The following is a 14,357-nucleotide window of genomic DNA, read 5'->3' on the forward strand; positions in this document are numbered from 1 at the left end:
AGAAAAATTAAAATCAATTGTTGATAAGAATTCTAAATTATATAACGGTATGTATATCTTCTATTCTTCTAGCATATTCTATTTGTAGCCTATATGCAGTTTCCAACTTTGTGTTTATTGGACCAAAGAACCGTCGGCAAATGTTTTTGAACTGCAAAAAAAGTAAATACGAAAAAAAAAAGATTTACGGTATTGTTATTTTTATTTTGCAAATAATACGGTATATTCATTGGCGGCAAAATTGGGATTATTATAAAATTGTCATAAAAATAAATTGTATAAAATTGTCATAAAAATAAATTTTGTAAAAAAAAGAAAGAAAGGCCAGGAATGAAGTGTCTTTCCACCTCAACTATAGCTATATAAACCCCTTAATAATCTTCAAGCAAAAGTCACTAACAAGAACGAACACACACACAATTCCTAACTAAAACTACATATTCATATAGAAAAATAATTCACCTAAATCACTTCCTGATAATGCAAATGTCATCGACACCATCTTCTTTTATTTTCTTCTCCTCTGTTTATGCTGATGAATCGGCACTAATCACAATAACAAGTGTAGTTGTAATAGTAGTAGTAGTGTTAGTGCTTCAATGGCGGTTGCACCGGAAAGAGAAAAGACGACGGCTACCGCCTGGCTCTATGGGGTTGCCTTACATAGGAGAGACACTCCGCCTCTACACAGAAAATCCCAATTCCTTCTTCGCCACTCGCCAAAACAAGTACTCTTTTCTTCTCCTACGTAGCTACATACATAAATAGGCATGAATTAATGACATATATATTAACCTTAGGTGTATCGTTCAATATGTATCCGTTAACCAATAAATTAGATGGTTGAAGGATTCACATTACCAATCCAACTAAATTCAAGTCTTTTCACTATTAATTTAGTCATAATAATCACTTTTCTTATGATAAAAATATGTTTTTGTGGCACAAATTCCGAAAAATAATCTAAGTGTGAAAAATGGGATCCGCAGGTACGGGGATATATTCAAGACGCACATATTGGGATGTCCATGTGTGATGATAAGCAGTCCAGAGGCGGCTCGAATGGTCTTAGTGAGCAAAGCGCACTTGTTCAAGCCAACTTACCCTTCTAGCAAAGAGCGTATGATTGGACCAGATGCTCTCTTTTTCCACCAAGGTCCGTACCATTCTACCCTCAAGCGGCTCGTTCAGTCATCTTTCATGCCTTCTGCTCTCAGACCAACCGTCTCTCACATCGAGCTCCTTGTCCTCCAAACCCTCTCCTCTTGGACATCACAAAAGTCCATCAACACCCTCGAATACATGAAACGAGTATGTCTCTTTGATCTATTTTTGGGTTATATGCATGGACGGTCCTTTGAGGCATTCGAAAAGAAAATATTGACAAAAATGATTTCCAAATTTTGCGGGCCTCACTTTCTTAAAGGAAAAAGAATAGTTCAGGAAAGAAAACAAACTTGAAATTTGTTTTATGACTAAATTTTGTTTTGTACACTACAATCATATGAAATAAAAATTCCATTCAGGAAAAATGTCCTGTAAAGATATTTGTTTGTTTGCTTTTTTCTAATTAAATATGTGGACAAAATCTAAAACATACACTTAGAAGTTTTTTATTTATTTATTTTGAATAGCAGAACCATGGTGTTTGAGGGTCCGCTATATATGGTTTTGTTTTGTATCGAATCTTTATGAAAGTATTGATTTGAGAGGAAATTGGATTTGTGGGTGTAGTATGCATTCGATGTGGCGATCATGTCAGCGTTTGGAGACAAAGAGGAGCCCACTGAAATTGAAGCAATTAAGCTTCTTTATCAACGTCTAGAAAAGGGTTACAACTCCATGCCTCTAAACTTACCTGGCACACTTTTTCACAAATCCATGAAGGTATAAAACTTATGAACTATGTATATATGAAGCTCATGATCGGGGTAGATAGAGATGATTCTTTAAATTCTGTTAAGTAATGCGTACGTTGAACGTGACAATTCAATGTAGATTCGTAAAATACCACAAAAGAATTGGGCAACAAGATTGTACAGTTTAGGTCTTTGGGGACCACACGTGTGCGATATTATTTGACATAGGTTGTAGATTCTTTTCACAAAAACATAAAGACAAAGTCATCTTCAAGACATAGATGTTTGTTGATGTGATGAAAATACTTCCATTCACTTTATTCTATTTTATTGAGTGTTTTAATAAAAAAATAAATGATGCATAAATTAGGGTTAATCTCAATCCCATAAATGAATGTTTTATTTTTGGTAATTGGAAAATTAAGGCACGAAGGGAATTAAGTGAAGAATTAAGGAGAATGATAAAGAAGAGAAGGGAGAGTGGGAGAGAAGGAGGAGGACTCTTGGGAGTACTTCTCGGAGCAAAGGATCAGAAACGTAACGGGTTGAGTGATTCACAGATCGCCGACAACATCATCGGGGTAATCTTCGCTGCCACCGACACCACCGCTTCTGTCTTAACTTGGCTTCTCAAGTACTTACACGACAACCCCAATCTCCTTCAAGAAGTCACCGTAAGCAACTTTCTTTTTAATTTTTCTTTACTTTTCAAGTTTATCTTTTGCATGTTAATTAAGGATCATCTAGAAAATAGTGTCTTAACTGTTTAAGGATAGGATTTGATTTTGAACCAACAAAAGGTTTCATATATGGAAAGATGTTATCGCAACAAAAGGTTTGAGAAAATAGTTATATCTCCTCTCTTTTTTTTCTGAAATGAAATAGTTATATCTCTTGCCTCCATTACAATAGTTTTTTTTAAACTATCATACTACATACATTTAAATGATGAATATTTTCTAACCTTTGATGGTACATTTGGTTTCTGATGGATTTTTCCACAAATATGTTAGTATATTATTTTATTTAATAGCACACGATTTTATAATTATGGTTTTGTTATTGCACTTTTCCAATTCTGATATAAAAAATTGTTTTCTAGCCAAGAAGCCATTTAATATTCTTATCCTTATTTTCAATTTAATAGAGGGAGCAACTACGCATCCGACAAAAAATAAGAGAAGAAAAGCGGAGAATCTCATGGGAAGATACAAGAAAAATGCCACTGACTTCAAGGGTATATACCATTTCAATGTATCATTTGTAATGATGATGTCATTATAATGTTCGATGGTACAATCAATTAATGGTGTTATGATACGTACTTTTGGTAGGTGATACAAGAGACACAAAGAGCAGCAAGTGTATTGTCCTTTACATTTAGAGAAGCAGTACAAGACGTCGAATTTGAAGGCTACTTGATCCCAAAGGGTTGGAAGGTTCTTCCTCTTTTCCGGCGAATCCATCACTCTCCTGAATATTTCCCCGATCCCGAAAAATTTGATCCTTCTAGATTCGAGGTATATCTATAATGAAATAAGATTATCAACTACGTAGATCATTATGCATGGGTAGATAATAAGGTGACTGAGACATGGAACAATGACTCTCGACTACTAGTCCTGTGGTATATGGATGCGTACCAACGAAAAATTATTGTTGGTGAAAGATAGATGGATGAAGAGTAAAACATCGAACGAACTCAATGTCAAAATCTAGGGTTTAGTCAACTTTGTGGGGACTTGGATAGACTTGCATTGCATGTAGATGACATCTCACATCTTGTGATGTTGACAGGTGTCACCAAAACCTTACACGTACATGCCATTTGGGAATGGAGTGCACTCATGTCCAGGAAGTGAGCTGGCTAAACTTGAGATGCTTATCCTCCTTCACCACCTCACTACTTCCTTCAGGTATATATTGTAATTATTTTCTTTTGGTATATAATATTTTCGAGCTTTTTAATGAAGAACTCTAATTTTGTGTCTCAGTTCTATTATATGCCATTCTTCACCAAGTTAGAGTTTATAAAGTTTTGAATTTTCATTCTCTATTTTTCTGAGTTTAACAATTACAAAACTTCAAATTTCCTGAAAATATATATAATATAGATATTATCTACGTAAATATTGCTGGCAAACGTAAATATTGCTTGCAAACGTAAATTGCATAATCTATATTCGACTCCAAATTTATATATTGTACGACGTCATCACTTTATGATGTCATATTGTCATATATGCATTTAAAATGTTTGGTTTTTTGTATCTTAATTTCGTGTTTTATTGAAGATGTGAACTAGTGTTAATAAAGAGTCATTGGACCCATGGCGTGAAAAAAAAAACTTGTGATGATAAAGAATTGGAAAGAGATCGCCAGCTGTATAAGAGATCTAATATAAGAATCAATCTTTAGTTTTTGTTTTATTCTTGAGAACTTCTTGAGTAGATATTTGTATTTGTGTGTGCGTTTGTGTTTGTGTTAGTAAGTAGATATATATGTTGATAACATTGATTTGTAGTACCCCAAAAAAGAATTGTCAAAACATGTGAATCGGCGACCTGTCAAATTAGTACCTTGCCCATATATGGTCCAACACAAAAGATGTGAATCTCGTTTTTTTCTGAGATTGTTTGTATAACTTAGTATTACTATCAGTCATCAAATTATTGATGATTGTATAATATAATTAATGAGGTTTGGATTTTAATTTGCAGGTGGAAAGTTGAAGGAGGCGATGAAGGAATACAGTATGGTCCTTTCCCAGTGCCAAAGAAGGGTTTACCGATAAGAGTAACTCCAATTTAAAGCCTAAGGCATATTTGGAACTTTTTTTTTTGTTTATATTATTTTTAATCAAATAATTTAGTTGCTCTACAAGTAGAGTTTTTTTTCATCTTTAAAATGGCCTCCAATTTTGGCCCGTTTTCTTTTTGTAAATATATTATTATTTATGTAAAGTTGCAATTAATAAATAAATTTTATTTTCATTGGTTGGACTAGTTTAGATATCTTCGAATACTATTATAGATCTCCAACTAGCTTATTATTGCTCTCATCCAACTAGCTTATTGCTATCATGTTGTGACAGTTGCGTTGAAATATTTGTGTTTGGATCCGAGCCAACCAAATTTTGAGAAATTGTGTTAGAGGAAATTACACACACATATATTCAGATTTTAAAATTGATAAATGTTTCATGTTTGCATCTGAATTTTTGTTTCGGTGCATTCAAGGACTTTGATTTTTTTTTTTTTTTTTGAATCTTCGTAACCTTTGATTTATTTACAAGATTTTCCAGATCCTAAATATTTAATCTACTTTTTTTTATTAACAAACGAATATTTGATCTATTAGTTTCAAGTTCTCAACCAATAAAAATATTCGTTTGTTTCCTTTATCGGATCATTGTTTAAGATTCCGTTCAGACATATAAAGCTGAGGTCGACGTAATTGTTTTGTACGGAAGCATGCGTATTCTGTTTATATACTAGTTGTAAAGTTTAATCTCTATATTTATTTAAGCAACCTTTTAAACAAATAATCATATTCTATGTAAAATATTATACAAAATATCACTGTATTTTAATACAAAATATAATAATAGAATCTTAAAATTAATTTATTGTAATTTGAAAATGATTATCTAAAAAATAGTAATTATTCATTTATTAGATTATAAGAAATTATTAATAAAATAATTTTGAAATTATTTAACAAAATAATAATAAAATTATTTCAAAATTATATAATAAAATAATTAAACAGATTCTATTTATTGTTTCAGAAATCTTAGAAAACAATAACAAACTCTTTAGAAAATTATAAAACTTAAATTTATTTATAAAACTAAAATTAAATATTTACATATCTAAATCATTTAATAATAACAAATATATATTAAAATTAGGATACAACATTGTTTCTATTTTAAAAAAAAATATATATATATATATATATATATATTTAACCTATGTTATTAAAAATTTAACCAGTTTCTAATGTGACATATTACAAAAATGCTATTATATTTTAATTATTCTAATAACTAACAAAAGAAAAGTTTAAATTTGTTTACAAAATAAAAAAACTCTATTTATTGTTTCATAAATCTTAGGAAATAATAACAAACTATTTAATTGGCTAAAACTTAATTGTTTATACATAATATTCACTATATAAACAATAATAAGTATATAATATTGATAATATACATAATCTAATTGTAATTTTCACCTATAAAATTAATATACAACATGTTATACCAATAACTTCAATTTGTAAATTTGGTATATTAAAATCTCTAAACACGATCACATCAATTTGTAATATCAAATCACGGGTCAATACATGTTTTGTTGGATATTTTTGGCTTTACCAAATGTATAATTAACGAATTTGATATTGCACCAAACAAAAATAGTAGTACCAACTACGGGTCGAAATCAGAGTATGACCTTAAGTAAATTAAATATATAATTTTATAAAAGGTATAGAATTAATAAATTTTCTACTATTATTTTGTAACAAACAAATCCAGATTTACATAAATATTTCCTCACACTGGTAACATTATTGTACAAAAATATTAACATGTATTTATGAGTCGGGTAATGAGATGGGTAACGAGACGCTCAAAAATTAAATTAATATCCGATACTCGATCATTATTCATGGATAATATAATTATTATACCCTTCACTTGACCCTAAAACTGCGGGTACCTTTTTCCGGGACGGATACAAACCGAAAAACGGGTCCAATTCGGGTATCGGTAGTAGTTTCCAGGCCTACCTATTAGTAGTTTAATATGAATCAAAATTCACCATATAGTACTATATTATATAACATGTAAATGAATGATACAACATAAACATAATATTAACAAATAACAAAATAAAAAAAACAAATTCTCCCCGCTACCAGCGCGGATTATTATCTAGTTCGTTGTATTATTAATGACATATACATACATACATAGTTTTTCTTTTTTCCACAAAGGGGTAATTTTATTAAGCCTAAGAAGAAGATCTCAGGTCAACAACTGATTACAATATTACACAGGGAGTTACAAGGTACATCAAAATTTAAACATACAACTCAAAGTGAAAAATACCAAAATCAGGAATTAACTTAACTTCGAAAATCCAACAGAAAGCTAAAGCCTAATCTTCTTCAGTGACATTCCGCTTCATACTGCATAACTAATATCATTAAACCATAGGCCATTATGCCTAATTGAAGGGAAGAACTATTCACATCAAAAAGTTAACTTGACAGAACTAAAAAAGTGATCAAGAAGGATAAAGTAATTGATGAGTATCTTCTCTGTCATGGTCCGGCAAACTTGCTCTCTTCTTCATTGGGAGTTCCTTGTTTGGATTAACCTTCAGCTTTCTTTTTGAACATTCTCCCACTTCATACTTAGACTGCATCTTGGGAGGAGATTTACCATCGAGATTTGATCCTATAGATTCTTCTTTACCCGATAAGTCAAAATGAGGGAAGGCTAAGGAAAAGTAAGGATTCGATCTTTTCTGGGGAGGAGGATTCTGATTCTCTTGAATCAAAACAGGGACTTGAGCGACAGGGCTTGATTGTTGTGAGATAGGGGCTGAGTCCGGATCCTCGAGTCCATCGTTTCTCCGTTGATGAGCTTGATCATCTTGGTTGTTGTAGTAATTAGGATTGATAGTGATGTGATCGCAGGACGCGACCTCGGCCAAGAAGACCAAGACACGCCGGACGCGACCGAGACGCCTGACCAAGACGCATCGGACGCGACCAGGGCAACCTCTTCAGACGCGACCAAGGCTCCAACAATCCTTCCCGGAGCCACCACACGTTCCAAGAGCTCAGCAAAGGCGGCCAAGCAGCGGCTCAACCTATTTGTCCGAACATTCGTCCAATGCCAGCCACCCCATGAAGACTCCGAAGGCTCAGTTCGCTTAGTCTTCACTCTTACCCAAGAGTGAAGATGGTTAAGTCGTTAAGCTAGGAAGTGTACTCTTTTTCCTCACTCCGGGTTTGTCTCAATGGGTTTACCGGAGAAGGTTTTAACGAGGCATGGAGCTAAACGCAAAACGCCTAAAGGCTAAGTTGCTTCACGCACAAGGCCAAGGCAGTTATCTCTCTTTCTCTCTTATTTTTGGTTTAATTTTGAACTTGAGAATATTCTCTTTTGATCCTTATGTTTGTGAACGTTGGAGAGTGTTTGTGGCTAAGCGTGTTAGTCAAAAGGTGGCGATGTGTTCTCTTTGTAAAGGGGACACGTCAAAAGGATGATGTGCGGATCAAGATGAATCCGTGTGTCCTTAAGCTCCTATCTAGACCTAGCTATTTAAACTCTCCTTAAGCCCTTGTTCCTCCTTAGACTTATATGAAAATAAAACTTTTCTTCAAGAGAGATTCTTGAAACTTGTCTCACTCTTCTCTTTCTTCAATCCGGGATTGAACCTTGAGAAAATCCTAACAAGCCTCGAACCGGGTTCGACCTTGTTAGAGACCGTATCAAGAGGAGAGCCAAACCTCTTGTGTCGTCTCTCGATCCACTCGTAATTTCCCCTCACTTCGCTTCCCATCTTTCCCCTTCGCAACCTCGAGTCTTCTGCCATAAGTTCTCGAGTTCTTTACTAAATCATCTCAACTCGTCCCCACCAACGTTTCCACCGCAACCATTCGTTCGTTTGTTCCGCACCCGTACTATCCGATCGATCCATTCGTGGCTTCTCGACGTATCTCCTAAACGGCTCGTTTGAATCCTGTCAAACTTTGTTTCCCTCGTTCGTTTCTTCCCTAGATCTGAAGCCCAGAATCTGTGCCGAGGAAAGTTCTACCGTTTGAAGGTTGGCTGAGAGCTTAAGCCGCGTCCGTGCCGTGACCGCGTCCTCGGGTCACATCAGATAGGCTCAAAGGGACATCTAGAGGTAGGATGCATAATCCTGCAACAATTAGTACAAATGTTTTCCATCTTCTCGTACTGGAAGCCAAGCATAGCTCTGTCACCTGTTTGAAATCTCACTCTTCTGAAAAACCTAAAGCGATCAGTTATGGAGACCCTGATTTTCACACGGAGGAATGAAATCTGGTTGGTAACTGAATCCTCAAAGTCCAACTGCACTAACTCCCCTACAGATCTAGCTATTATGCGGATAGTTTTAGCAGAGACATAAGAGATAGGGAGACCCCTGATTTAAACCCAAAGATCTAAAGAGGTTAAGAAATCCAACTGTGGTTAGTCATCCCATCTTTGCAAGGCAACAAACCATCTATTGAAGCTCCATGGTTCACGTCGAAGTACTGATATCAGATCTCTTTCAGACTAGAACTGAAACTGGATAAAACGGTCATCGAGAACTCTGCCATGAACTGAAGATGCTAGTCCCCAGACTGTAGGAAGATTTGCCGCCACTTCAAACAAATTTTGATCCACTGGGTTAAGTGGTCTGGCTATCAAGCTGAGCCTGTTGCTTGCTAGGAAATCTTCATAGTCGGAGTTTGGAATTAAGAACTCTGGGTCTTCTCTCCCTAGTGCTAAATTTTGAATCTCATCCCAAAGGTCCTTCTCCATTAGTCTCACTTGAAGGGAGAACATTGAGGTTTGAAAGCGCTAGAAGAGGGTATTTATATATGATAAATAGTAGGGTTAAATAAGAGAAGGGAAGAGGTAATAAAATTATATGTTTACTGCAAGGATTATCCAAACAGCAGAACCAAGGGAGAAAATATCTACTGCAGTAGAAACAAAAAGATTGGGAGAAGTGTGATAAGATAGAAATAAGATAAGTGAAGGTTATCAGAAAAAGTCAACTCATTGAAGGAAAAAACTGGGTAGAGACAAAAAAACGTCTATCAAACCTCTTCAAAAAAATTAAGCTTATAACGAAGTCAAACATATCAGTCAAAGAGGAGTCTATGTATTTTCCATTCTTCTGAAGCAAAAAGAGAATTTAGCCACCTTGGATGACCCATTGCTACGTACGACTGGAAATTTTTTTGTTGAGTCGCACTATGGGCAATAAGGGTAGCTCCTTGATTGGAATGAGAATGTACATTCTCCATTGTCCACTCTTTTATGAAGCAGAGACCTCTTTTAATTTCCGATGCATAGAATTGGAAAGAAGGTCATTCTTGAGGACTGTTGATTGCATTAATCATTTCAAAGGCTTCAGAAGAGAAGATCACCTGATTGATATGATGATTAACCATACTATCAATAGCCCAGATGATACTTTGAAACTTGGCTTCTAACAAATTTGTAATGTTAGAGAAAAACCCAAGAAAAGCCCCCTGTATTAGTAGTTTTCACCAACGCATTCCAATATTACATTTCAACCATGACTTAGGAGGAGGAATCCAATCCAGTGAACCCTTTCCTCGATCAAAAAATTTGGAACTAGCCTGTCGACTTTCTAAACCTTGAGCATTAATCCATAACGTTGATTCCTCTCTTATTTTGAGGACCAAACCCAGAATATCCTTCGATTTTCCTTCAAAAAATAACTCATTTCTATGTTTCCAAAGGTACCAAAGTATCCAGAGAAAATTTTTCCTAATATAATGAGGGATGTTCTGATTCTTATCTAAAGAAAGCAAGTAGGAGATATTAGCATATTTTGAGAACTTAGCAAAACCTTCTTCAGGGGTTGGGATCTCAGACAGTGCCCATACTTGTCTAGCAATTGAGCAATAGAAAAGAACATGATTAATAGATTCTTTTTCCTGTTCACAAAATTGACATCTCAGGTCTTTACTCAATCCTCTACTTTCCAGTCTGTCTGCAACAGCAATAGCTCCACTTAAGTCTCTCCAAATGAAGTTTTTAATTTTTGGAGGAGCATGTTGAGACCACACCTGGTTCTTTAGATCATTGATAGAGGGTTTCATTTCTGCTTCCGAGATCATATTCGGTTTAAGCACTTGACTTGCTAGAGTGTACCCTGTTTTTACTGAAAAATCTCCACTCTTAGTATATATCCAACTCCAAAAGTCTGATTTTGAAATCACTGGATTATTCTCTAAAATAATACCCACATCTGTGGGATAAAATAATTCCTCTAGTGAGCTTTGATTCCATTTTCTCGTGGACAAGTTAATTAGAGTAGCAACCTTCAAATCCAGATTAATGAAAATATTTTTCATTAAGGGAATTCTTCTTCTTCCATTCTCTAAGAGCCACGGATCAGCCCTCCTTGATCTTTCGTTAAACATAGCTTATCCCAACTTATCCAATGAATCTTTTCTTGTGTTCCATTGAGTTCCACCAAAAAGCAGACATTGCAGATGTAAGCTTTTGATAAGTTGTAATGGGAAGTTTAAAACATGTCATTGCATAAACAGGCAAAGCCAGAGCTACTGCTTTCAAAAGTATTTCCTTGCATCCTAAAGATAGAGTATGTTCAAACCATCCTGAGAGTCTAGATTTCAGCCGAACAAAAACATAGTCGAGTATATCCACCTTTGAGCCACTAAAGCATTCTGGAAGACCTAAGTAGGATCCTGCACCTCCTTCGTTGTGAATTCCAGTTAGTGACTTTATAGAGCTCTGAGTTTGCTGATCTACTTTAGAGCCATAAGTGATCGAAGATTTGTTAACATTGATTCGCTGACCAGACATATCACCATAAGATCGCAAGATACTTTGTAGGTTGTTAACTTGATAGATTGAAGCTTTACAGCTAAAAAGACTATCATCAACAAAAAAGAGATGATGGAGAGATGGTCCAGAATTATAAAACTTTATTCCTTGTATTGACCCTTCAGACTCAGCTCTATTCAACAAGTGAGTAAGACATTCAGTGCAAAGAACAAAGAGGAAGTGAGAAATAGGATCACTCTGTCTCAATTCTCTTTGAGGGTTGATCATGCCGTAAGATTGATCGTTTAGCAGAACATAATAAGTTACTGTGGAGACACAAAACATTATCTACTGAACCCATCTATGATGGAAGCCTAAAGCCAATAATAATCTTCGAAGATAAGTCCATTCTAATCTGTCAAAAGCTTTGGACATATCATATTTTATTGCCAAGTACTCAGAAGAAATTAAGGGATGAGTTCTTAACGCATGAACCATTTCATGGACGATTGAAATGTTGTCAGAAATTAGACGTTTAGAAACTAAAGCTGACTGTGTGGGGGATACTAATTCAAGTAAAAAGGGTTGCAGTCTTGAGGCTATAATCTTGGATATAATCTTATAAAGGACTGAACACAAACTAATTGGCCTAAGATCTGACATTAGATTGGAATTTCTGACTTTAGGGATTAGACAGAGCTGAGTGTAGTTCCATTTAGATGGGAAGGATCCAGTTGTAAAAAAACTCTGCACTTCCTCTGTAACCTGAGGACCAATGATTTCCAAATAATGTTGAAAGAACAAGCCTGTCATTTCATCTGCTCCCGGAGCCTTAGTGGGATTAATTGAAAAAACCGCTTTTTAATCTCTCCACTAGTCACTTACTTATCAAAATTTCATTCATCTGAGCAGAAACTTTAAGTTGAAAATCATGGAATAACCAATCAAAGCTGTATGGATTAGATGATTGGAATAATTCCTTGAAGTAATTGATAGCTACCTCTCCTTTTGAAGCCTCTGATTTTTGAATGTTACCATTAGTATCAATCAAGGTGTGAACTCTATTTCTTGATCTATTTGCTTGGACAGAGGCATGAAATTTTTTTGTATTACAGTCTCCTTCCTGTAGCCATTTTTCACGACTCTGCTGACTCAAATAAGTCTCTTCTTCTCTATAGGCTAAAATCAACTGATTCTTAAGACCATGAACGTGAGCAAGGGAAGGAAAGGAGGAAGATTGTTCCTGATCTAAAGCAAATTGAAGGTGATTAATCTTATCCAAGGAGTTGAGTTTGTTTTCCTTTTTCCAATTGCTTAAGGCCTTCCTGCATCTTCGAATCTTTTCCTGCAACTGATGAGATAGATGAAGAGTAATTGTTGAACCAAGCATGGGAGATAGCTTCATTAACCAGAGGCTTATTTAAAAGCCGTTTATCAAATCAGAAATTTCCTCTGTAAGGACTTCTTGAGAATAAAAGTTTGACTAAAACGGGTCTATGATCTGATCCTCTCTTTTCTAAGAATTTCTGATTGGAGGCTAGGAATAAGTGAAACCAGTTTTTATTCCCAAAGCATCTATCTAACTTGCTCTGGAACAATAAGTCATTTCTTTTGCCTCCCCAAGTGAAGCTATTACCAGAGGAGGGAAGTTCCATCATATCACAGGCTCTGAGCTTGTTCTCAAAGGGTAGGAAGGAGGCCTCGCTTCTTCTAGGTCCTCCTATTTTCTCTTAATTGTTCAGAATTTCATTGAAGTCTCCAACCATACTCCAACTTTCTTTTCGTGTTAGTCCAGTACGCATTAGTTTTTCCCAAACTAATGGCCAGGAAGTAAACATCGGATCTCCATATACACACGTGACAAAGAAATCTACTAAACCAAACTTAACATGGAGGTCTAGGAGGTTCTTATCGACAGAAAGAAATGTAATATCAACACTGCTTTTCCAAAAAGCCAAGCCTCCACTCTTTTCTATAGGGTTAATAGTAAACACTCTATCATATCCTAACCATTCCTGAATATCTACCAAGACATTACTGTTATTCATAGTCTCCATCAAAAACAAAATCTCACGGAAATGTTCTTTACGTATTTCCTTGAGGCGAGGAATTGTCAAGTCTTGGAACCATCCCAAACCTTGACAATTCTAGCTTAGAAGGCTCATTAGATTGTAGACGGTCCCTTTAGAGGGACCATCTTTTGATTTGTGTGCTTCCCTACTTTGTGAACCTTTTTTCCTTCTACTGAACCTTTCCTTTTACCCAACAAAGTGGTTCCTGAATCTAAGGTTAATTCAGAATTCATTGGAGGATAGAGTAGTGGAATACCTTTTTGTTTCGTGCTGGCTTGAGAGAGTTCTTCCTATACAAAGAATTTGCCTTTTCCGTTCCAGAAGTGCTAGCATCCGAGTTAAGAATATTGTAGACATATGATGAGTCCAAGGGAACTTCATAGAGATTTGCTGGTTCTGGAGGACCTTTTGAAGAGAGTAAAGGCAGGTCCGTTTTAAGTTCCAAGGTTTCTTCTTGAGTTCCAAGTTAAGCGTCTGATGGGTCTTCATACAGCATGGGTAAGGCTGGGATGCTAATCTTCCCAACTGGAGGAGCCGAGTCTTGCTCAGTTGGAAAAGTCAGTGTCGGAGAATTAAAAGAATCGAAGACGGCGGATTTATCATGAACTAAGTGCTTTATCTCTGTGCCCTAAAGTTCTTTATGTTTCTGAAGATACAGGGGGCACTTCTCTCGTTCATGTGTGAGTCGCTGGCAAAAGTAGCACCTCTTCTGAATCCTTTCATAATCGTAAAGAATTGTTATAGCTTCACCAGAGGGAAGAACTATCACTTTGGATCTTCGAAGCGATTTTGAAACATCAAAAAGAATCTCAGCTCGAACGAAGTCCTGGTTCTGAGAAATTGATG

At 35.4% G+C, this 14,357-nt stretch overlaps 3 protein-coding genes across 3 annotated transcripts; 1 reads left to right on the forward strand and 2 right to left on the reverse strand.

The window, feature by feature from the left end:
* The first annotated feature begins 313 nt into the window (after nt 1-313).
* LOC104786786 (abscisic acid 8'-hydroxylase 2) lies at nt 314-4,852 on the forward strand. Its single transcript, XM_010512234.2, has 8 exons — nt 314-728; nt 990-1,311; nt 1,735-1,887; nt 2,285-2,533; nt 3,007-3,096; nt 3,194-3,379; nt 3,657-3,775; nt 4,580-4,852. Exons 1-8 carry the CDS (start codon nt 481-483, stop codon nt 4,668-4,670), a joined length of 1,458 nt encoding a protein of 485 aa, XP_010510536.1. The 5' UTR covers nt 314-480; the 3' UTR covers nt 4,671-4,852.
* A 3,908-nt stretch (nt 4,853-8,760) lies between these two features.
* On the reverse strand, nt 8,761-9,432 carry LOC147943718 (uncharacterized protein At4g02000-like). The gene is made up of 2 exons (XM_087512333.1): nt 9,197-9,432; nt 8,761-9,049 (listed from the first exon to the last, which is right to left on the reverse strand). Exons 1-2 carry the CDS (start codon nt 9,430-9,432, stop codon nt 8,761-8,763), a joined length of 525 nt encoding a protein of 174 aa, XP_087368459.1.
* A 1,653-nt stretch (nt 9,433-11,085) lies between these two features.
* Nucleotides 11,086-11,727, reverse strand: LOC147943719 (uncharacterized). The gene has a single exon (XM_087512334.1). It carries the CDS (start codon nt 11,725-11,727, stop codon nt 11,086-11,088), a length of 642 nt encoding a protein of 213 aa, XP_087368460.1.
* Nucleotides 11,728-14,357: the final 2,630 nt, after the last annotated feature.

The sequence above is a fragment of the Camelina sativa genome, chromosome 5 (genome assembly GCF_030686135.1).
Source record: "Camelina sativa cultivar CO46 ecotype springtype chromosome 5, ASM3068613v1".
Taxonomy (NCBI): Eukaryota; Viridiplantae; Streptophyta; class Magnoliopsida; order Brassicales; family Brassicaceae; genus Camelina; species Camelina sativa.